Here is a 24936-nt window from a genome sequence, read left to right as displayed (position 1 = left end):
AAAATAGACATTAAATATAGCCTTTATTATTGTTTTCATTACAATGAAATATAGGATATAATTAATTCAAACATCTCATAAACAAGAGGTATACAATTTTATTGGTAAAATACAATTTGAATAAAGTTGCAAATAAGATATAAGAAGACAACAAACAAAATAAACATTTGATTGGTTGAACAAAATGTCATCAAGTGACAGATGAAATAAAAACAAAGTATCATAGTGCCGCTGACAGTGAATGAACAATTTAGCATGCTGTGCTATATACATCCAACTCAATCAACTTTGAAGAGATCAAAACAAAAATATTCTGAGCAAATTATGAACATGCTAAGCAAAAAAAAAATAATAACAAAGCAGAGAGATTGTGTTAGAATACTGTCTGTTGTGACATCAGAAACTCACGCCCAAATCACACAAAAGTGACCATGTATTGATTACACAGACAGTATTGTCATCAATTACAGAGTTAGTAGAAGAAGGGGCTCTTCATTTTTTAAATTGTTTTTAAAAATCTTTTTGGACTTGAATTACCTCCTTGTGAATTATCATTTGAAATGTAGACCAGAGAGATGTGCATGTAGAGCTACTTAAAACGAAATTGGATAAATTATAACATTTCTATCTGTAGAATCAAAATAAACCTGTGTAATTGCTGTTAGTATTAACTAAAGAATACTAACTGCCATCCACAATTGCTAATGCTAACACATACTTCCCTTTTCACATTGTATTAATAAGCTTTTATTTATGTTTCATATTAGTGAACTGAGAATTTTGTTTTTAAAATGCTTGAAATATAGTAAAATGGAACTAATCAGTAATGTTCAACCCTAGAGGCACGGGCCAGGTCCTGTCCTTGAAACTAGTGCTCTCATTGCAGGAAATGTGCACATTAAGAACAAAAAAGCTGACTCTCTCCATTGGAAAGTCTCTCTATTTGTATTCATTGGATTTCATTTTTGGGCCCTTGACATATAATCTTCTACTTCTAGCGAGAGTAAAAGCACTTACGTGGTTCACTTTCCGCTGCCACCATGTTAAGTATGTCCTGAAGAATTGAGGCAACAATTGTCGTAGTTGGGCGGAACACTTTTAATCGTCAACATAGGACGCCATCTTAGGCAGGAAGGACATGTTCACAACAAAAGACGCATAACTCACAATGACTAAGGGCTATAACTTACATATCAAATATTAACAGTTTTAATATTCATATTAAACTTCAGTACTTGTATAAGCTTCCAGTATGTTTTGTTTCATAATGTTCTTTTGGAGAACAATTTTATCAACCACTTGTGGTGTTATATGTATTTTTTAACTTTGTATTCTTCTGTCCTGAAGTATCTCTAGTGATTATATCTGTTGTTTTTCTCTAGTTCTCAGTTTATTAACCCAGTTGATCATGGACTGTGTCACTAATTTACATCTAAACAAATGAACAATGTCCTGACTGATTCCAAAACAGTCTTTCAAAGCTTGAAAAACTCTTGATACTTCCTATGTGAAACAAATCAGGACATCCCTAGTAAAGCTCAACAACAATACCAAGAAAACTGTTCTACAGTGGATCCCAGCACACATTTAAAGTGACACATTTGCCAAATTTTGGAGAGCAATTGACCATTCCACTCTATCTGGAAGACGTAAAGGAACAAATAGTGAGTAGAATGAACCACAAATGGACAGGCTCTCATCCAAATTACAAGAAAGATGATGCCTAATATAAGCTATCCCAACACGACTATCGTCTATTTTTTTTTTTTTGCATCAGAACCAGACACAACAGAATGAGACAACAAATGTTCAGAAGCTAAAAATTGGGACGATTGAAATTTGCACTTATGGAGTGTCACCAGAGAATGCTGACCATGTCCTACAATTCTGCATTCTCCATGAAGAGTACCCCTGAACAAGACACTGGTCCCAAAACACCCCTGTAGAAGAAAAAGTATATAGAGAGGTGCATGATCTGAATTTTAAATGAATGAGAATGATTGAGAAGGTAGAAGAAGAAAAAGGAGAATTTTATAGCATATCCCTAAGTATACATTCTATTTTTGTCATTTATTTTGATTCTGTCATTTTCAAATGTTATCACCTCATGGGATTTTCTCAATGGTTGTTAATACCATTTTGGTCTTGTGGTTTTTATATGTAAGGGGGAAAGTTGTTAAATTACTTGAAACCTAATTGTATTAACTTTAAAAGATATAACACTTTCAAAATCATATAAAGTGTATACATACAGTTTATACATCCTATAGATAATTTTACTCTTAGCTGACCTCTTTTTTAAATTAATAATGATTTAAAAAGCTTCAGATTAGGTTTCACCATATATATATATATATATATATACCAAAAAGAAATGTACATATATATTGGTTTACAAGTTACATGTATTTAGAAAAATAAGGTTTTTATTTTTACCGTTGCAATGTTTTAAAGGACTTAACATGAACAATTGTAAATGTCTATTTTGGAGGTGGTGCATTGTACAATTTTAATCGGTACAACAAGTTGGTAAATTGCCCTAAATCTAGAACGCCGTTTTCACCGCATGTCGTTTGTACAAAAAACTCCACTTCCTTTTCAGCAAGCTCTCTTCCTGTCGCTGTCTTTATAGCTCGCAGTCCAGCACGAGCCTCTTCTGCATCCAACTGACCACTTCCATCTTGGTCCAGTTCTTTAAATTTATTGACAATTTCTTGTGCACTGCAAGATTACAATAAACACATTTTTTAAAAATAGTTCTTTGTAAAACAAAAAAAGGAAATGGATTTTATTTTAATGAAGTTTTATGCATGCCCAACTTGTATTCATAACTTTTGTTGTCTGCAAGCATATGCCTGCACTTTTCCTGACTTGTAAGGTCTCAACCATAAACTTATTGTAATTATCACTCCTAATGATTAGGCTAACATGTAAGATCCAAAACTTAACAGCTCATTACCCAAAACATCACAGTTAAAACAATAGTTTTATGCAGGGGTCAGATGCACTACAGTTCAAAACAGCTTGGTAAATCAATAAAGATTTAAAACTGACAATACACTAATAAAAAGAGCTTTAAAAAAGTTAAACAGAGCCAAATTTATTTATAAAAATTTTTTTATCCTCTTGAGTATTTTATGATAATAATAATAATAATCTTTATTATGATATTATCCATAAGGTAATTTGTCTTACAAATATGTGCATTACACCAAACAAAATATAATTATAGAAAACCAAAATATACATTCACACCAGACTCATAATTTACATGTGAAAAGTTTATATCAGATAGTTTCTATTTAATGATTTGATAGCCAGGGGAACAAAAGAGTTTTTGTGTCTGTTTGTCTTTGCTATCAGTGTCTTTTATCTCTTTTGTGATGGTATGAAGCGTATTGTTATTTTTAATGTTCGGATTGCCATATCAGGCAGTGATATTAAAACTTAAATCTTATATAATTAAGTCTCATTTTATGTGACCACCATTTCAAGTGTTACCAATATATATATATATATATATATATATATATATATATATATATATATATATATATATATATATATATGTTCTTGGGTCTGACTCCTTCCACAAGCTCAGCATATAAGATATCTTTCGGGATTCTACCATCTGGCATGCGGGTGACATGTCCGAGCCAGCGTAATCTTCTTTGTGTCAGGAGAGCATACAAGCTGTTCATATTGGCCAATCTTAAAACTTCCTGATTGGAGACTAACATATAGAGATGTCTGCAAGCGAGACATGAGAGCCTCAGGCATCAGCGAAAGTATGTGGGAAAACATAGCCAAAGACCGGAGTGCATGGAGACAGACTGTGCGTGCTGGGACAACCCTTGCTGAGAACAAAAGAATTGAAGCGGCTTTAATCAAGAGGGATAAAAAGAAAGCTGCCCTGTCTGCTAGCCATAAATCAGAGGCATACACATGTACGAATTGTGGCAAAGTCTGCCGTTCTAGAATTGGCTTGATTAGCCACACCAGATTCTGCCCCGTCTCAAGATTAAGCCAAAACCAGTTACTCATCTGGGCGCATCCATTGCCTTTCGAGACAAAAGGGGCCATATACATATATATATATATATATATATATATATATATATATATATATATATATATATGTCTGTGTGTATACACACACACAAAGTAGAGTAAGCTAGACTACATAATAATAACAAAATTCAAAATTAATTGAACTGGAATTTTTTAAATAAAAGATATAGATGTGTTACACACAACTGTAGGTCAGTTGCACTTAGACAAATCTTGTGCATGTCAAAATTAGCTTTCAAATGTCTCAAAAAGGATGATGTCTTGATTTTTTCAAATTCTTTTCTTTAAAAAAAAAAAACAACTCCCTTATTCCATTGATCATTACTGAAGTGATATTCCTGATTGATTTTGTTGCGATAACTTATTGCAAAATGTTTGAATCTGCAAGGGTCTCGAGGGAGGTCTGACACCAAGATGCCGACAAACCAAATCCATAGCTATAGGTTAATAGTGGCACTGGCTTGTGTATGTCTCTGTAAGGTATAATGCTAAGGGAGTAAACCTTATTTTAAAATTCGGTTTTAAAGCCCCTCAGGTTGAGTGGACAGTGAACAAATTCTCAATGCCAGCTTCTGCAGCCCCTGGTCCCAAACAGCGATGGTGTTTCATCCATTTGTATCCGGTCAGTATGGAAGCGTGTTGATGTGTAGGTAGCCCAGCATTCGCAAATTTACTTTCTATGCTTGGACCCCGTACTACCTGTTTTTTTCATGTGCTGACCCAGCCAAAAGATATAATTATATTTTGTTTACGCTAGGGAGGGGGGGTGGACATGAACTCAGGTGTGTAGTGTGTTCTTTAAGAAGAGAGACATTATTATAGGTTTTTTTTTTGTTGTTTTTGCTTTTTTTTTTTAAAATCAGTTTAAGAGATTGATGATTTTATTGTGTACCGTATTTGTGTATGTGAATTCAATTTGGATTATTGTAAAAGTATTTCTTGTACACGGGATTATCATTATTGACTAATTGCAACTGGATTGTGCTTCTTGAGAGCGACACAGGATATTTGGTGAGTTTGGTGTTGTTTTTTTACCTTAAAATAGCAATACTAAAACCATAGACATAAATAAATATAGACTGGCCGATAAAAGAGTTTTATGAAACGAAAATTTGTGACTTGCAATTTTGTGTAGGCTACTTTATTATACAGCAGAGTAGTTTTGTATAATCTTTAAGACTGAATATCATGCAACTTTTCAGAATTCAGAAATCCGACAACAATAGATATACATGTTTTCAAGTTACATGAACTTATTTCCTTTTTCCAGTCTGTATTTATTTATGCCTACGACTAAAACATAGCAGTATGGTTATTAAAACACAACAGTAGGGTTATTAAAACAAAGTAGTATTTAAAAAACAACAGTATTAAAACAAGGCATTACTAAAAATTCGACTTACTGTTCTCCCATGCAAACACAAAATTGTTGAAATTCCCAAATGCTCAGTTTTCCATTTTTATCTTTGTCAAATGTGTTGAACATGACCTCAGCTTCCTGGTCCTCAAGACCAAACTCAGTCTGCAGAGATTGAACGTGAAAGCATGTTACAAGAATGTTTAAAAGTAACGTCTGTAGATTATAAGATAAGGTGAGATGGTGGGGGGGAGAGAAACAATAGTTAAGTAAAAGAAATGCGAGCGATTAGTGAAAAATATGCCAAATATTATAGTCATAGTTATTTTCATTCGATTTAAACAGTCAATTTAGAAAGAAATTTCTGAAAATGAGAGAATATTGCAATTTTTCAAATGTCCATGATAGACGTTATATCGCTACTACGCTAACAGTCTACAAAGTCTTATTTCACAAATCTCTCTTGAAGTGCTATGGATTGGTAAATGTGAAAGTTGACCTTTCAGACCTCGTGATCTAAATGGCAGATGATGTAAAGGTCGCCTCTGTGGCCTAAGGTTAACGAAGGTGTCATGGGACCAGCACAACGACCAACCACCTTTACTTTTCCCCAACTAATGTCAGAGCTGTGTGGACGCCCTAGAGATCCCGGAATTAAAATTGTAAGTCTTCACCGGGATCCAAACCTTGGGCCCCTAGTTCGGAAGTCAAGCACTTTACCACTCAGCCACTGCGCCTCCGATAGGTAGAGTTGCTGTTGGTTTTTCTTTTCTTTTTTAAGGGGCAATAAAATCAATTGTATTTGCCTTACAGTTATAATTTGATCAAATAAAAACATTATTGCTTAGGCAATATCTTACAAATTGAAATAATTAAATTGAGAGTCGTCGTTTCATCGTTTTAGCAGGGCCTGTAACTCGAATCAATGGACCTATGTTCTTTTGAAGAAGACATTTCAAACAAATGATTGTCTTTCTTACTTTCGAATGGTTGACTTTCTCCCGAGTGTCGGTTCACATCTTGTGCGTGACCAATACAAACCCTCTATAAGTCATAAGACGTATTGATAATTATGACGCCCAGTAAGTCCAATAGAAGCAACTCTTTTTTTTTTTTGTCGTGGGGTGGGGGGTAGCAAAGATTTTAAAAATTATAAATCTACTCAGGGATTCGGGGATAAAGAAACTTTTTTTTTGTGATAATCTACTTCCCCATTTTATTTTCTATTTCTTCATTAATGTTATGTGAAATATAAATTCAAAATAATATTAATGCACCAAACCAGCGTTGCCCTAATATTAATGCACCAAACCAACGATGACCTAATATTAATGCACCAAACCAGCGTTGCCCTAATATTAATGCACCAAACCAGCGTTGCCCTAATATTAATGCACCAAACCAGCGTTGACCTATAATAATGCACCAAACCAGCCTTGACCTAATATTAATGCACCAAACCAACGTTGACCTAATATTAATGCACCAAACCAGCGTTGACCTAATATTAATGCACCAAACCAACGTTGACCTAATATTAATGCACCAAACCAACGTTGACCAAATATTAATGCACCAAACCAGCGTTGACCAAATATTAATGCACCAAACCAGCGTTGACCAAATATTAATGCACCAAACCAGCGTTGACCTAATATTAATGCACCAAACCAGCCTTGACCTAATATTAATGCACCAAACCAACGTTGTCCTAATATTAATGCACCAAACCAGCGTTGACCTAATACTAATGCACCAAACCAGCCTTGACCTAATATTAATGCACCAAACCAGCCTTGACCTAATATTAATGCACCAAACCAGCCTTGACCTAATATTAATGCACCAAACCCGTGTTGACCTAATATTAATGCACCAAACCAGCCTTGACCTTATATTAATGAACCAAACCAGCGTTGACCTAATATTAATGCACGAAACCAGCGTTGACCTAATAGTAATGCACGAAACCAGCGTTGACCTAATATTAATGCACCAAACCAGCGTTGACCTAATAGTAATGCACCAAACCAGCGTTGACCTAATAGTAATGCACCAAACCAACGTTGACCTAATATTAATGCACCAAACCAGCGTTGACCAAATATTAATGCACCAAACCAGCGTTGACCTAATATTAATGCACCAAACCAACGATGACCTAATATTAATGCACCAAACCAATGATGACCTAATATTAATGCACCAAACCAGCGTTGACCTAATAATAATGCACCAAACAAGCCTTGACCTAATATTAATGCACCAAACCAACGATGACCTAATATTAATGCACCAAACCAGCGTTGACCTAATATTAATGCACCAAACCAGCGTTGACCAATTATTAATGCACCAAACCAGCGTTGACCTAATATTAATGCACCAAACCAACGATGACCTAATATTAATGCACCAAACCAACGATGACCTAATATTAATGCACCAAACCAGCGTTGACCTAATATTAATGCACCAAACCAGCGTTGACCTAATAATAATGCACCAAACCAACGTTGACCTAATATTAATGCACCAAACCAGCGTTGACCAAATATTAATGCACCAAACCAGCGTTGACCTAATATTAATGCACCAAACCAACGATGACCTAATATTAATGCACCAAACCAATGATGACCTAATATTAATGCACCAAACCAGCGTTGACCTAATAATAATGCACCAAACAAGCCTTGACCTAATATTAATGCACCAAACCAACGATGACCTAATATTAATGCACCAAACCAGCGTTGACCTAATATTAATGCACCAAACCAGCGTTGACCAATTATTAATGCACCAAACCAGCGTTGACCTAATATTAATGCACCAAACCAACGATGACCTAATATTAATGCACCAAACCAACGATGACCTAATATTAATGCACCAAACCAGCGTTGACCTAATATTAATGCACCAAACCAGCGTTGACCTAATAATAATGCACCAAACAAGCCTTGACCTAATATTAATGCACCAAACCAGCGTTGACCTAATATTATATGCACCAAGCCAACGTAGACCTAATATTAATGCACCAAACCAGCGTTGACTTAGAGGGTCCTTACCCTGCGATCTCAAACGTTTGTTTACCTTCAACATGTCCACAGCGTGCTGTTTGTTGAGAACTCTGACATTGTTAGCCACGTATTTGTCGAAGATCTTGACAATATGATCTCTGAAAGTAGAGTATACTATATCAATTTAGCTGATGTTTTTTTCCAAGAATCATATAGTTATAAAATCTAGCTTACATTTTCTTTCAATGTTTGTAACAGCTATCTTTAGAACACGTAATCTATCGCACATCCCTATAACACAGATAGTCATCGATTAAAAGCCTTCTTGCTAAAAGGCCTACGTTACATAATTATACATATATGAATACGCTTTTCTTCGATTTTTCTTTCTACAATAAAAAAAAGAGTGGTGTCCTGGGTACTTGAATATGTTCGTTTACTGCTCTTGACTTGATCTCATAGAATTACTGACTTCGATGACTTGATACACATTTGAGCGGACACAAGAATAATACACGAATACTTTTTACTGTCACTAAATTTAATGCACAATATATTTATTTACAAACTAATATACGGTACTCTCTGATCTAAACTAGGTCATCCATGCGGACTTTGTGTTACAAACTAGAACATATGTCACTATATGTGTCTTATCTTATGTAATACAGACATTACTTCAAAAAAGAAGATGAATACGTCCTACGCGTAATGCATTCAGTCATGCATATTAACCAATGACTTAAATTCTGCCAAGTCACTGGTTTTCCTGGCTAGCTCAGGCAACCCGTTCCATGCTCTAATAGCACTAGGGAAGAAGGAGTATTTGTACAAATTTGTCCTAGCATATGGGACGAGGAATGTGCCTTTATCTTTGTTTCTTACAGAGTATATGTGTATTAATAATTTCTACTTTTCTGGTTTAAATACTACTTCCTTGATATTTTTTTCCTGCTCACTCATTTACACTTTCAAATCCATTGAGGCCTAAACAAATCTGATATTTTGGTGACCTTAATTTTAGATTCACGCGCACTTCTAACAAGAGAGTTTCTTAAATCTCCAGACGACCTCGATTTCTATTACTCCGTTCTTAGTTTTTATTAATCCCGTCATCCGTTATTGTCACACTTTTGGCTATACTCTAGTAAGGACGAGCTATCGCCCTTTAATGATGCTTTGACCAACGGTAAGGATTTTACCCAGAGGCCTGGAATGAGAGATGGTTCTTCACCGATCCCTCTGTCCGAAGGTTCCCCGTCAAGTACACGATCAGTTAATCACATCCGTTTTCAGGGGACACAAATCCTTGAGCCAAACGAAGGCTGGATGGGGGTACTTCCGTATACCTACAATGTACCGCCATTATCCGTGGAAAAGCCATCACTACCTGTATCACCGAGAAACGGCGTGGCGGGTGGAAGGGGTTGGCGAGCCTCTCCACGTGCAATGCTGTATTAGTTCGTAATAACGTACTGTAAAAGCCCACCGGAAACCAACCCGTTTCCCCTGACGGACTTTTCCACGCGGTGCCAGGATGACACCTGGAATATACCCGTGACTGGCTATGCCTGAGATGAACTCCAATTGGTGGCAAGGCTGGAAGGATCAGTCCTCCCGTAGATCCTTGGAGAGAAACTCAGCTGTTAGGCATAGTGCCTACTGGCTATGCCAGCTAGGCCTACTTCCTTCAAATGCTTCGTACACTTCTTCCATTCTTTCGAATTTCAGTCAAGCTCTGATCATTATAATTGTTACGGTGAAACTGTTCTCACACATTATGAAGTTATGACACATCACCTAGCCCTAGCTTATTGCCCACCACACCCACCACCACATTTTTCTGTTTTATATGCGAACAACCAATTCCTGGGGATTAATGTTATAGAACAGAGACCAAACCGGCAAAGGGAAAAGGTTGAGAAAGATTAAATAGCTTACAATTAGAACTACGAGAAAGATGTAATCATCTTTTGAAGGAGTATCTGCAATACAGAAATTGTTTAAAGTGGTTGTGTATTTATTTATTCGCGCATCCTTCTCTGTTGATGTAAATAAATTGCAGCGATGGCTACATTAATTGAAATTATAAAGCTATAGCTAAATTTGTCTGCACACACACACTCACACGATTTATCGTCTGCTCCGACCCTCCCCCTACCCGTCTCTTTTTCTGAGAAATGGACAAGCTCTCATCCGAATCACAAGATGATGCCTATTATAATTTTTCGCCTCAGGACCGTACACAACAGAATGAGACAACATATGTACCGGAAGCTCAAAATTGGAACCACTGAAATCTGCCCAGGTAAAGTGTCACCAGAGAATGCAGACCACGTCCTTCAGGACTGTTCTCTTTACCAAGAGGCCCGTACAAGACACTGGCCCCAAAGCACCCCAAATAGAAAGAAAACTCTATGGAGAGCTCCCTGATTTGGAAACCACTGCGCAGTTCATCTCATGTATTGGTCTAGTTATTTGAATGCTCCAACATAAAAATGAGAACTAAGAAAAAGAAGCTTAATTTGTCTGCACAAACACACACACACGAATTATCACCTCCTCCCCCCCCCAGTCTCGTTTTTCTGCTACACAACAAAATAACTATTACTTAAAAATATTGTAATATTCTTGTTGACAAATAAGTTCTAAGCGTGGCCCAAGTGATATTAATTTAAATGTCTTGATCTTGTTTAATAAAGCATAGATTTATGCATGTAACTGACTATATGTATTATAATAACAAAATAAATTTAAAAAGTAGTAATTAAAAAAAAAAAAAAGAAATTAGGTATTTAAAGCTTGTAAGGATTAGATATAAGAATCACAATCACACACTCGCGTAAATTTAGGTCTATTTGGTTACATACACACGGATGGGATGGGTGGATAGTTAGATTAGATAGATAGATAGATAAATAGATAGAAAGATAGATAGATAGATAGATACAGACAGATTAGATTAGATTAGATTAGATAGATTAAATTAGATTAGATTAGATAGATTAGATTAGATTAGATAGATTAGATTAGATTAGATTAGATTAGATAGATTAGATTAGATTAGATTAGAATAGAATAGATTAGATTAGATTAGATAGATTAGATTAGATTAGATTAGATTAGATTAGATAGATAGATAGATAGATTAGATTAGATAGATAGATAGATAGATAGATACAGACAGACAGACAGATTAGATTAGATTAGATTAGATTAGATTAGATTAGATAGATTATATTAGATTAGATAGATTAGATTACATTAGATAGATTAGATAGATAGATAGATAGATAGATAGATAGATAGATAGATAGATAGATAGATAGATAGATAGATAGATAGATAGATAGATAGATAGATTAGATAGATTAGATTAGATAGATAGATAGATAGATAGATAGATAGATAGATAGATAGATAGATAGATAGATAGATAGATAGATAGATAGATAGATAGATAGATAGATAGATAGATAGATAGACAGACAGACAGACAGACAGAAAGACAGACAGACATATAGACAGACTTCTTTTATAAGAGAAATATACATCTCTGTCAAAAGGTGTAAAGGTTGGGATGACATTGATGTGGACGTAACAAGTAACTGTGGCTGTTTCTCTAAAGGGCGCCCTTTTAACTGGGTGTTTGTGTACATTTCTCACCTGCAACCAGATGTCATTTTTAAGGAGACTATGTGCGTGTTACTTTAGCGTGTGTTTTAACAGTCTAGACTTTCAGTTGCAGTCTCTCTTTTACACAGCACACTCAGTGCCTCTTTAGACTTCAAAAGGCCCCATGCTTTTGAGGTGTGGTGTAAGCCCTTTATAAGCCCAGAATAAAGCCCAGAATAAGATCTCTTGGTGGGCCCTAAATTATAGCTTGTGTTATCTGTAGGTAGATCCGGCCCTGAGCACACTTAGCGGTACTTATATATAGGCACGTGCCAGGGGCGGACTGGCTATAAGGGCGTTCGGGCAAAAGCCCAGAGGGCCGGTATCCTATTGGGCCGATAGGGCCAGCGAAAGGGCCGCATGGATGCCAGTAAATTTGTTTTAAGATTAGACTATATGATAATCTATTTAAAAAAGCAACACCTTGAGCGTCATGATTTTAAAACAAATCTTATACACTTTAAATTCTAATACTAATCTAAAGTATTGTTGTAAATGACTCGTAAATACCCTAAATCCTTAGGATATATGGTTCTTCTAGTAGACGCCAATTCCTTTTATATATATACTAAAAGATAAACAAGAAACTTAAGGTTTTTATTTCTTATAGAGATCGCCGTTAGTGTGAAACTATTCGGATGAATCTATAAAGGGACCAACAATGACGTTCATAGTGCCATAGTCCACTCACATACTTATTGGTTTGGTGGAGTTGTCGCACGACCTCGAGTTGGTCCTGCTACGAAGGCCTATTATCTTGAATTAGTGTGGCGATGTGTTGATTAGAATCAAAATGCAAAGGAATCGAAAAAGAAGATAATAAAATAAGTAAGATTAAAAGCTGGAATCCTGTGCAAAAAAAAATGTAGTAAAATTGTTAATGTTTTCTCACAGGCACTTCGTTTCATTGGCCACCAGTAAAATTATTCCCCTTGACAAGAGAGTTCTTATTGTATTGTTGTGCGCAACATGTGTTATGGGAGAGTGTGATGCATAGACATAATAGAATCTCTATATAAACATGCCTATGATCTGTTGTATTCATCGTCTTGTGTTAGCGTCGCTTATTGAGTTCAGTGTTCATTGGTGTAATATTTAGGTTACAAGTGTATCATTATTCAAGCTAACACAAAATATGTAACCACCAAACGGATCTTAAAGCTCAGCAACAAGCTGGATAGCTGATGAAGAAATAACTATTTTAAAATATATTAAAATGATTATTTTAAATTTATATTTACAACATAAATATACTTACGGAACCTTGCGATTCATCTTGAAATCTTTTAAAGGAATGGAAGATTCTCGGATGACGCTTAAGTCTACAAAGACACAATTTAAACACGCATAAAGTCTAATAATAATAATAATAATAATAATAATAGGCCTAATCTTTATTATCCGTAAGGAAATTTGTCTTACAAATTGTGCATTACACCAAACAAAAAAAATTATAACTATAAAACATAATTGAACTACACTAATCATAAAAAAAAAAGAGAACAAAATGTCGGTCCCCATTGGGCCCACTTTTTGTTAAGAAAAACAATAATTATAGCAATATAATAATGAAAACTAATAACAAGGTGTCTGTCTGTGTCTAGATGTGTGTATGTATGTATACATGTGTTTTTGATTTGATGTATAAATATATTCTGCTAAGGTGCCTTTTAAACAGACAACACTTAATCTGACCCAGTCATGGACATGAGTTTAACTTAGACCATTGCGGGTCTCGTTTGATGTTTGTAAAATGTTTGACATGTTTCAGAGTTGAAGATAATTTACTTTCTAGTCCAAATCTCCCTCAGGATGACGGGAGGATTGGAGAGAGCAGGGTTTGAACCTGGGCCCATCGATAAGACTGTCTTATTTTAGTGTTTTATAGTTTCAGTAAGAATCCAAAGGGCACCTACACAGTTATATATATGTATATATATATTATAGCTTTTATATAGCGCTACTTTCATGCTTATAGCATGCTCAGAGCGCTTTTGGTCCAATCTCATTTGTGGACCAGTGGGGGGGGGACGGGGTATCTAGGAGTTGGTTTTCCGTGCTGCCTTTAGGCGCTCAGTAAACACAACTCAGCCCGAGTCGGATGTCGAACCTCGAGCCCCCTACTAGGTAGCCAAGTTCAAGCGCACTTGGCCTCTCGACTACACTTCCCAGTTAATGAGCCACTTTTTAACTAATAGCTGTAATAATATAGTTGGGAAGATTGTATTTAAAAAAAAAACAGATTTGATTTTCTAAATGAAGGTTTTGTTTTCAGGAAACGTTGCACCTAAACTTAGCTAACTAATAGGCTAATAATAATTATAATAAAGCCTTCAAGTCCGAATATCAAAGAAAAGTGCAGTTTTTCACGTGGTTACATTCCTAGCTGTTTTTCTTCGTTCTCATTTTTTATGTTGGAGTGTTCAGATGACTAGACCAATACATGAGATGAACTGCGCAGTGGTTTCCATATCAGGGAGCTCTCCATATAGTTTTCTTTCTATTGGGGTGTTTTGGGGCCAATGTCTTATACGGGCCTCTTGGTAAAGAGAGCAGTATTGGAGGACGTGGTCGGCATTTTCTGGTGATACTCCACATGGGCAGACCTCACTGGTTCCAATTTTGAGCTTCCGGTACATGTGTTGTCGCATTCTGTTGTGTCCGGCCCTGAGTCGAAAGATTAGACGTTGGTCTTGTCGGGATAGCTTATATTAAGCATCATCTTTCTTGTGATTTGGATGAGAGCTCTTCCATTTCTCATTTATTTTATTTACGATTAATTAATTTTTTCATTTCTTCTGGATGGAGTGCAGAGTTTAATTGTGAGTTTGTTCTCCCACTCTTGGCAAGTGTGTCAGCCTTCTCATTTCCTTTAAGTTGTATATGAGCTGGCATCCATTGAATTACAGTTTTTTTGCAGTTGTTGTTGAGCTTTGTAAGTGCTGTACTGAGATTTTTTTTATATAAGAAGAATCAGAGTTATGCAAGCTTTGGAGGGTTGTTTTCGCATCGGTGTGTGTGGGGAACTTGGATGATTTGCTAGCATGGTAGCTGCTAGTTCTAGTGCTTCCCTTTCTGCTCTGTGGCTGTCAGAGAGCTCTCCAGTTGCGATAGAATTTTCTAGTTTTTCTCCATCTGGCCATTCGATGAGTATTCCAGCTCCTCCATTTGTGGGTTTCTAGCTGTGATTGAAATACAACGCAGACACTAACAGTTAACAAAGTACAATATGGTCAAGACGAGGATCAAAAGCTATTAATTTGTTTACAACGTTTATATCAACTCATTCACTCTGTCTGTCTGTCTGTCTGGTAAAACGTTTGTACACGTTATTTCTCCAACACTCAATCTCGGATCAAGTTGAAATTTCCTTTCCCAACTGGTCCAAACAAGTGTTATGATTTTAGCACATCGCGAAAACTGAAGGTTGGGTTGCGCTAAACAACATAACAATTGGTAAAAATGTTTACAAGCTCGCAGATTTATTATTGTTATTCAAGATCTATTAAAAATATAATCACATGGCTGACACAAGATCATAGGATAGGCTACAATTACACTTAATATAAGCCTTTTTTTTTTTTTACATCTAATTTTGTCAGACAGACCACAGGCCTACAAAACTAAAGCTGTCTATTCACCTATTCCCTCTTACTGGGGCCGCTAGAAATAGAAAAAAAAAGACTTCACAAAAATAAAAACTGTGACTGGTGTTTGTAAAAGAAAAAAAAAAAGGATGGGGTAAAAATCTGATTATGCAATTTGCATTTTATTTTAACTCTAACCCAAACATGTAAATCTCAAGTGACCGAAGGCCTACTGTTTATAGACTCGCACTTTCTAATATAAACCTACATGCCTACACAAGTCTTCCAGTGAGCGTGTTCTGGTGTTGGCTGCGGCGCAAGGATTAATGCTTTCTACGCACGTGTACACACGTCAAATCGGGTCATGAACTGTGTTGAACAATGCAAGCCAATCTTTGGCCAGCTGCCTGGGCGGATGGAAAACCGTAACTGTGGTCGAATCTTTTCCACAGGTTTTTTTTTTTTCTCTTTCTGAAAACAAACTTTCTCGAAAAAAGAACGTCCAACGGTGGTGGGCCTTTAGATTTGCTCCTGTCACTCTTTCGTCATTCACTAATTTCGACTATTATTTCGATCTAACAAGAATTTTGAAGGCACTACCGAATTTATGAACATCCATCCACAAGACATACACATTTTTCACAAGCCAAGCCAATTCTGTTTGACTAAGGAAACCTGTGGAAACATATTGCAAAGCACTAATTTGAAGGTACACAGTGAGAAAAATAATTAGATGCTCACACTAAGCAAGAACTGACACACTGGCAAAGTCACTATAAACCCAGAGACACTCTATGACAGAAGTAAAAAATAAAGTGTCAATAATAGGCCCTACAGGGAAAAAAAAACCTAACTTAAAAAAAAAAAACATACCCCGATAAAATAATCAGAAAAACATAAAGACACATACATTTTTCCGATTCCTATTTGATAATTACATTAAAAAAAAGATTATAGATTATAAATTTAACCAGTCTACAATTTTATTCCAACAACCCTTAAAACATGGAACGGTTTGTTTATCTGCCTGGAATCGCTGGAAACCTAATGTTTCGATGATTAGATTGGCACTTGGATAAAGTTTGCGTGTGATCATTTTTTTTTTACGAGCACAAGTCTGAAATGTATGATACACGATATCTAGATCTACATAAACGCAGTCCAAAACAAAATGTTCTCTTGATTGTTTGATCACTACAGAGTGACCTCTCGTGATCACAGACCCACAATTTCGTAAGTCATTTAGGCATGTGGACAGTCTACTTCTAGTCCATGATACAGTTACGATGTATAAAGCATAACTAGATGCATGGCGCTTGGGGCGTAATCGTCTTTTGTAAAGTAACGTCTGTATTACATAAGATAAGATACAGTATATAAAAATAACCGTGGGATTAAAATTTAAAGTATTCCCCATATTTGAATTTCCTGAATTTATGCAGTAATAATTCCAACTTCATTATTTAATTATAGGCATATATTGGTTATAGGGTTAGCATGCATGATTAGATGCATGACGCGTGGGATGTAATCATCTTTTTTCGAAGCAACGTCTGTATTATATAAGATAAGAAGATATCGATGATAGGGCGTCATTATCACATAGGTTATAAAAAGCTACTAGCGAAAAGGCGGATGCAAATATAAGCCTAATTACTACGTCTGTGTGAGTAGGATATAAGAGTCTTATCTTATCTTATATAATACAGACGTTAGGCCTACTTCAAAAAAGAAGATGATTACGTCCTACGCGTAATGCATTCAGTCATGCATATTAACCAATGACTTAAATTCTGCCAAGTCACTGGTTTTCCTGGCTAGCTCAGGCAACCCATTCCATGCTTTAATAGCACTAGGGAAGAAGAATCGTAAGCCGATATTTATGTTTCGTATGTACGTATTTATTTTGATGCCACTAATGATGTATGTCTAGTCTTCTGTTATATCTGTAATGATTGGCCCAAGTTTACTAAAAAGTTTTCTATGAGGTCTGTAAAGAGATTAGTAAAGATATTTGTTATGATGTATAAAGCCAATTCTTAAGTGGTCTAGTGTAATGTCCGAAATCATATTTGTAAAGATGTCTCTAGATCTAATGCAGAACTTACCTTTGCCTTGAAGGGGCGCACTGTTTACACACCTCTCTCTAAAGCGCTAGAGTTTTATACCTGAAATCAATCTAGTGCTCACCAGTCGGCGCACTCAGTCTTATATCCGCCTAACAGGAAAACATTTATTTTGTATATATGTGTGTGTATCTTAGACTTACCTGAGTCACTGACGTGTACTCTGTAGCCTCTCCCTTTTTTTCTCTCCCTTACCTTCTTTATAGATAACTTCAAAGCTTCAGTCTATATATTTCATATTGGCTGCTATGAGTTAAGTGTTCCTCTTAGTGAGACATTAGGCCTACGTATGTTTTTGCGTATGTTTATTTTCTTTGTCGTTGTCAAAGGCAATATTTTATATATGTTTATGTCTGAGTCAAATAATTTAAAACATGTGAATTAAAAGCCTTCAAGTAAGAACACGTGGCTATTGAAATCACTGCATCTTCTCTCCTTTTAAATGCATCCAAATTTAAAAAATCAATTCCTACATAATGTTCAAATAATATAGTAAACTAAATATCTAAACTTTATTTAGCCTTTAAAATAAGGGGAGAAAATGGACAACATGGAGCCTGAACTCATAACATTTGCATTAATTGAGGACAGTAGACTACAAAGTGAATATTTGCTATTCCATATGCTAGGACAAATACGTATAAATGTATAGAAGCATAAAATTGGACTACCTGATTCAGCCAGGAAAACCAACGCAAATTGGCACAATTTCAGCCTCTGATTAACATGCATGACTAGCAGGGGCGGACTGGGTATCAAAATCGGCCCGGGCATTACCATATAAACCGGCCCACAAATGAATGGCGTCATATCATGGGAGTTTTTCGGTGGAAGGGATTTTTTCTACCCCCCTCTGCAATGTATATGTATGTAATAAATCTTCATTACATTCCAACTTTTCATTCTTTCGGGCGTTTTTGTTTAGCCTAGAGTAGGTTCTTCTTTTAATTAGTGGAAAGACAGTACACACCACCAAGAACAGCTAGGCTGTCAGCGCTCCCCCAGCTGGGTCCGAGGCTTCGCCCAGATCCAAGCATTATTTCCGTTATTTTAAGCCTTAAAAAAATGCATTTTCTGAGGTAGCCTATCTACAGTGCAATTAGTTTGCTACTCTTCCGCAAAAAATTCATAAACCAAATCTGCTATTCACTGCACTTAATAAATGGAGTCCAGCGACTGGTAGAAAATGTTTTTGTATTGGAGGGGGGGGGGATAACCACAAAACTCCTTTTGGCTACGCTTAGGAAATTCGGTGACTGTAGTTTACTTAAGTTGGCTGCACTGGGGCATTAAGTAAAGTTTCCTTTTCAGACTATGAGATCTGAGGCAAGTGATGATTTGAACCCACCTCCTCCCGGCTACGCCCATAGGTGTAAGCCTAATTCTCTTCAAAATATATATAGTTTGATAACTCATCGAAAACTGGATGTATGCTTGCGTAGGATTAAATAATGTATTTTATATTTTATTTTTTAATTTTATTTTACATGCATGTAGTCTGAAAACTATAAACACTACAATAGCAGCCTTAATGAGTTTGAAACTTTTTTGGTAGTACTTATAGATTACAGACGTTTCTTCAAAAAATAAGATAGTTACGTCCTACGCATTTCATGTGTCAATCTAGTCATGCATGTTGATCTGTGACTTAAAATATGCTAAGTCATTGGTTTTCCTGGCTGACTCAGGCAACCCATTCCATTAAAAGAAGAGAATGCAGAACGGTTAGAGAGGCACTTACAAGTACATTCTCAAAAACGCAAATAGTATATGAATATATGATGACCCTTTATTGAAAATATAAATCTCCTTTCATTAAATATAGATGTGACAGCGCTATAAGCCTATAAATTATTATAATTATTATAAGAATTTCCATCATTCAGGACTTCATACTAAGCATAAGTTTGGCATTAATTATAATAGTAAAAAAGATATGATTTAGATCTAGATTTGTCTTTTTTAAATTAAATAATTTGTCTTCTGTCTTCTAAATCTTATGAATCACAGACGCTCCTTCAAAAGAGAAGTTATTCACGTCCGTTGCGTATTCGTGTCCTGGAGTGCGTGCTAGAATTGTTCAGTAGTGGGGACCTAGTGATTATGAGCCTAGTGCTCCGTCTGTCTGTCTTCTATCTGTCTTCTACCTGTCCGTCTGTCTTCTACCTGTCTGTCTGTTTTCCAACTGTCTGTCTGTCTTCTACCTGTTTTTCTGTCTGTGGCTACTACTGTCTGTCTGTCTTCTGTCTGTCTTCTACCTGTCCATCTGTCTTCTACCTGTCTGTCTGTTTTCCAACTGTCTGTCTGTCTTCTACCTGTTTTTCTGTCTGTCTGTCTTCTACCTTTCTTTCTTCTACCTGTCTGTCTGTCGTTCTGTTTGTCCTCTACCAATCTGTCTGAGTCTTCTACTGCCTGTCTGTCTTCTACCTGTCTGTCTGGCTTTGTCTTCAACAATCTGTCTTCTGCCTGTCTGTTTGTCTTCTACCTGTCTGTCTGTCTTCTACCTGTCTGTCTGTGTCTTCTACTATCTGTCTTTTACCTGTCTGTCTGTCTTCTACATGTCTGTCTTCTACCTGTCTGTCTGTCTGTGTCTAAAACTATCTGTTATCTGCCTGTCTGTCTGTCTGCTACCTGTCTGTCTTCTTCTTGTCTGTCTTCTACCTGTCTGTCTTCTACCTGTCTGTCTTCTACCTGTCTGTCTTCTTCTTGTCTGTCTTCTACCTGTCTGTCTTCTTCTTGTCTGTCTTCTTCCTGTCTGTCTTCTTCTTGTCTGTCTTCTACCTGTCTGTCTTCTTCCTGTCTGTCTTCTACCTGTCTGTCTTCTTCCTGTCTGTCTGTTCAAATAACGGGCCTAGGATGTTGTATTGACGCATGCGTGGAAGCCTAAGTGTTTTGCGTGCATTTGCATGGCCTGTCTGAAGCTGGACTCTGTTTTGTCTTATGACCGCTACGTCTAATTGATGCATGTAGTTGTAGTCTATGGGTGGTGAGTGTCAGTGTGGCCCCCTCCCCCTCTACACTTTACATTCATAGATTCACGAGAACCTCCGAGAAAACGTTCATGAAATAAAAATGCTTCAAATTAACATTCAATTTTTTTTCTGCCCAACCCTATTGTTATTCATTTAGTGCGCAGTATAGGCCAGGGCAGATATACATATACCATAGACAGGCCGAGGAAACAAAAAAGTTTATTGTTTGTTTTTAAAATTCTTATTGTAAAAGCAAAATACTTTTTTTTTGTTCGTAAGGCTGTAACCGTAGTACAACGAAATCGGAGACTGTCGACTTTCACCGGTGAATGTTCACGTGTACATAGTCGCTTGTTGGCTGTCTACAGTACTCTCTACAGGAATATGAATGTTCGATAAGTTGTGGTACAGAGAGTCATTATGTTAATCCTAGATAGATCTTTGGTGATACATCTGTCACTTTCTGTGCTGCATTAATGAGTAGCCTACAATTATAACAAAGTCTACCAATACAGTATGTAAGTTTTCAAATTAAGCATAAATCTCTATTGATAGATTAGAAAGTGTCAAACTTTTTAAGTGAGTAGAGAAGCCGAACCGAATTAACTTCTATATGTGAATATGTGGATCCTTTCATTGAGTATCGGATGGGACAGCGCTATAAGCCTATACATTATCAATGACTTCATACTAAGCATAAGTTTGCCATTAATTATAATAGTAAAAAAAATGATTTAGATCTAGATTTGTCTTTTTAAAATTAAACAATCTTTTTTTTTGTAAGCCTCAAGTGTAGTATTTTTAGATTGATGTTATTAAAATAAACAAAAAGGAAACTTACTTTTTCTGTACAAATCTCATATTGAGCTGTGAATAAGTTGAGTGGTTTGCAATTTCGTGGCTCTGTGTGTGTTAAAGTTGATTCCTATTAAGTAGGGGCCTAGTGTTAAAGAGCTTCTTCTTTTTCCTCGTTCTCATTTTTATGTTGGAACGTTCAGATGACAGACCAGTATACGAGATGAACTGCGCGGTGGTTTCCAAATCATGGAGCTCTTCATATAGTTTTCTTTCTATTGGGGTGTTTTGGGGCCAGTGTTTTGTTCGGGCCTCTTGGTAAAGTGAACAGTTTTGAAGGACATGTTGTCTCATTCTGTTGTGTCCGGTCCTGAGTCGTAAGATTACAGTTTATAATAGGCATCATCTTTCTTGTGATTCGCATGAGAGCGTGTCCATTTCTTATTTATTTTATTTACTATTAGTTTCTTCATTTCTTCTGGATCGAGTGCAATTTAATTGTGAATTTGTTCTCCCACTCTTGGCGAGTGGGTCAGCCTTCTCATTTCCTTCTAGTTCTATATGTGTTGGTATCTGTTTTATCCGTTAAAGAGCTAATTGTCGCCCCAATTGTTTTTCTGCGTTATATCAATGTTTTCTAACTTAACCTCTCTCATCCCTCTTTTTCGTTAACTGCCAATGGAACAATCAAAAGACGGGGGATGGAAGGCGCAAAAACAAAAGGGAGTGTCATCAAACGTATATGCCGACCAGCAAAATAATTAGGCCAAACACAACCTCGAAGACATCAAAGAAGTGTTGAAGTTAATGCCGCTCGTGCATAGCAAAAAGTACGGTCTAAAGTTTTGCAAATGATAATACGTAGGCTACAGTGTATAGTGTACATTTTTTAAAAATTCTTGTTGAATTTCAAACAAAATTAAGAGTAATAAATAAATTTAAAAAAAAAGGAAACGTGTTCGGGCATCTGTGTCTCGCTGCTGTATTTTTTTTTAAGTTGTCTGCATTGAAAAAAAAAGTTTTTTTCTTGTTCGCGACCAGACCGGCCCATTTGGTACCGGCCCACCGGGCATTTGCCCGTTTGCCCATATAGCCAGTCCGCCCCTGATGACTAGATTACAAATAGCCTACGGTACTCTCTAAAACTTTCCTTCATTTCCGAATATCTACATTATAGGCCCTATCAACAAATACATAACACCCCCATTATTATATCTTGTTTTTTTCTTGTTTTTTTTTTTTATTAAGCATGCATTTGCACCATTCCACATTTAGGCTACACCTATGGATCCTGGTGAAGACTGGGATTTTTAATTTCGGGATCTTTGGGCGCCTCAACAAGCTCTAATGGGTACCTGACATAAGTTGGGGAAAAGTAAAGGTGGTTGGTCGTTGTGCTGTCCACATGACACCCTCGTTAACCGTAGGCCACAGAAACAGAAGATCTTTACATCATCTGCCCTATAGACCACAAAGTCTGAAAGGTGAATTTAACTTTTTTTTTACCTTTACACCTGTGCTTTTGCCAAACTTTATTACATAAAGAAATGTTAGCTAATAAGTTGGAATTGTAATTTTGTTAAGAATTAACATTTTCATTATTGAACTTTATATGATTTTGTTTTCAATCACGCAATTTAAAAATTAAGGTAAATAGTAACATTTATTAATAAATTGAAGTTCATGAACAGGCCACGTAATAAGGCTTGCCTTTGAGTCCGAAGATTAATAAGGAATGCAGTATTTCCCGTGGCTACGCAGCCCCAGCTACGACCTACATATTTTGTCACATCTAGCGCAGGCATAGTCATTGTCTGCCTGTGGTCGATAAATTATTTCGACGTCTACGTCTGTCCTCAGCAGCCACATACTTTCTAACATATTCACCATTTGCGATTATCGGATCATTTGAATGTTACGATTAAATTAATTCTCCTTTCATATCATGCGGTCAATGATGCAGTTTTGAAAGCCTACGATTAACCAGGGTGGTTACCATAACTACCAACCCCTTTAATCTACCGTCAGGAGCCCATTATAGTTGGGTGATCCTAACCTTATATGCCTACCGGTACCATAAATCTCGAAACTCCACATCCTATTCTGCAATGGGTTTCATGTCGTCACGCCTCATTGCAGAAGCCAAGCTTTATAATATATATTTACACTTGGCCAACATAAAGGCCTAATATTATAAGGTACAAGTTTAGATCTAATTCAACCAGAGACATCAAACTAGATCAAACTTTTAGTGTAGTTTAAAATTATAACCCTCAGTTCTCATAACACAAAAGTCTATCTACAAGAAATGCAAGGGCGTCAGTGCTGTCTTCTTTATCTCTCTGATATCAGACTCTGCGTCAACACGTTTATGAGAGCATTAGATTTTGGCACCGTGCTGCTGCAAAAACCAACAAAAGTGAATGTTGGCCTGTAGGCCTTCACGGGGCACAACTTAGGGGTGAAACTCAACGGTTATATTTGTAACTATCGCAACTTTCACAGCACATTCGTGGCTCATGATGTCAACTCAAATGAATATAACAGATGTAATATATTTAGGTAGCAGGTTAATATTGTTCAAGTTTTTAAATAATTTTAATAAGAGGTTACCTTTTACTATTAGTTTGTTGCCAATGAGTGAGTCTGGTGTGAATGTACACTTTGGTTTCTTATAGTTATAAAGTTTTTTGTTTGGTGTAATGCACAAATTGTAAGACAAATTTCCTTACGGATAATAAAGATTATTATTATTATTATTACAGTTTGCTTGAGTTTTTAGCCTAAGCTAAAGAGTCGTATTGAACTATATAGATCTATAGGCCCTACTTTAAAAAACAACACTTAAATTGAGTGAAATTGCAATGTTATTGCGTCAATTATTTTGAAGGAATCCTGTCGTTTATTTTAATAGATCTAGATTTGTAGACGAACAATAAATAAATTTGTGCGATCGATTGGACATATTTTTATTAACGCAGCGCAACTATCATGATTAGGCCTTTAGAATATTCAGTGCACTATGGACCAGTAAGAGAGGTTTCCATGCTGCTTTTCAAAAGTTATTTATTGATATCGAGGATCGATTACAAGGTCGCAACACTTTGTCATCAGTGTATCTATAACAACGAGATGCCCTTGTACCTTAGCGAACTGATTACTCCATATGTCCCCCAGAGAGCCCTGCGCTCTATATGGACTCAACGCTTTTAGTAGTGCCACGTTTCTCCCTCAAAAGCTACGGTCTGCGGGCTTTATTAGTTCACGGACCAAAGGTTTGGAACTCACTCCCCATTGATCTCAGACATTATGCTACACCACTTT

At 36.3% G+C, this 24936-nt stretch overlaps 1 protein-coding gene across 2 annotated transcripts; it reads right to left on the bottom strand.

Annotated features, from left to right (window-relative positions):
* Window positions 1–6: 6 nt before the first annotated feature.
* On the bottom strand, window positions 7–17964 carry LOC106065825 (uncharacterized calcium-binding protein B0563.7-like). 2 transcript variants are annotated; one of them, XM_056045703.1, is made up of 5 exons: window positions 17828–17964; window positions 13391–13454; window positions 8531–8615; window positions 5475–5593; window positions 7–2721 (listed from the first exon to the last, which is right to left on the bottom strand). In XM_056045703.1, the coding sequence occupies exons 2-5, from the start codon at window positions 13405–13407 to the stop codon at window positions 2481–2483; spliced, it is 462 nt and encodes a 153-aa protein (XP_055901678.1). In that variant the 5' UTR covers window positions 13408–13454; window positions 17828–17964; the 3' UTR covers window positions 7–2480. The 2 variants fall into 2 exon arrangements, with proteins under 2 accessions (XP_055901678.1, XP_055901677.1); XM_056045702.1 differs by lacking the exons at window positions 13391–13454; window positions 17828–17964 and adding an exon at window positions 9371–9525.
* Window positions 17965–24936: the final 6972 nt, after the last annotated feature.

This window comes from Biomphalaria glabrata, chromosome 11, assembly GCF_947242115.1.
Source record: "Biomphalaria glabrata chromosome 11, xgBioGlab47.1, whole genome shotgun sequence".
Classification (NCBI taxonomy): domain Eukaryota; kingdom Metazoa; phylum Mollusca; class Gastropoda; family Planorbidae; genus Biomphalaria; species Biomphalaria glabrata.
Note: the sequence above shows the minus strand (reverse complement) of the source record. Positions and strands in the feature narration are given on the sequence as shown.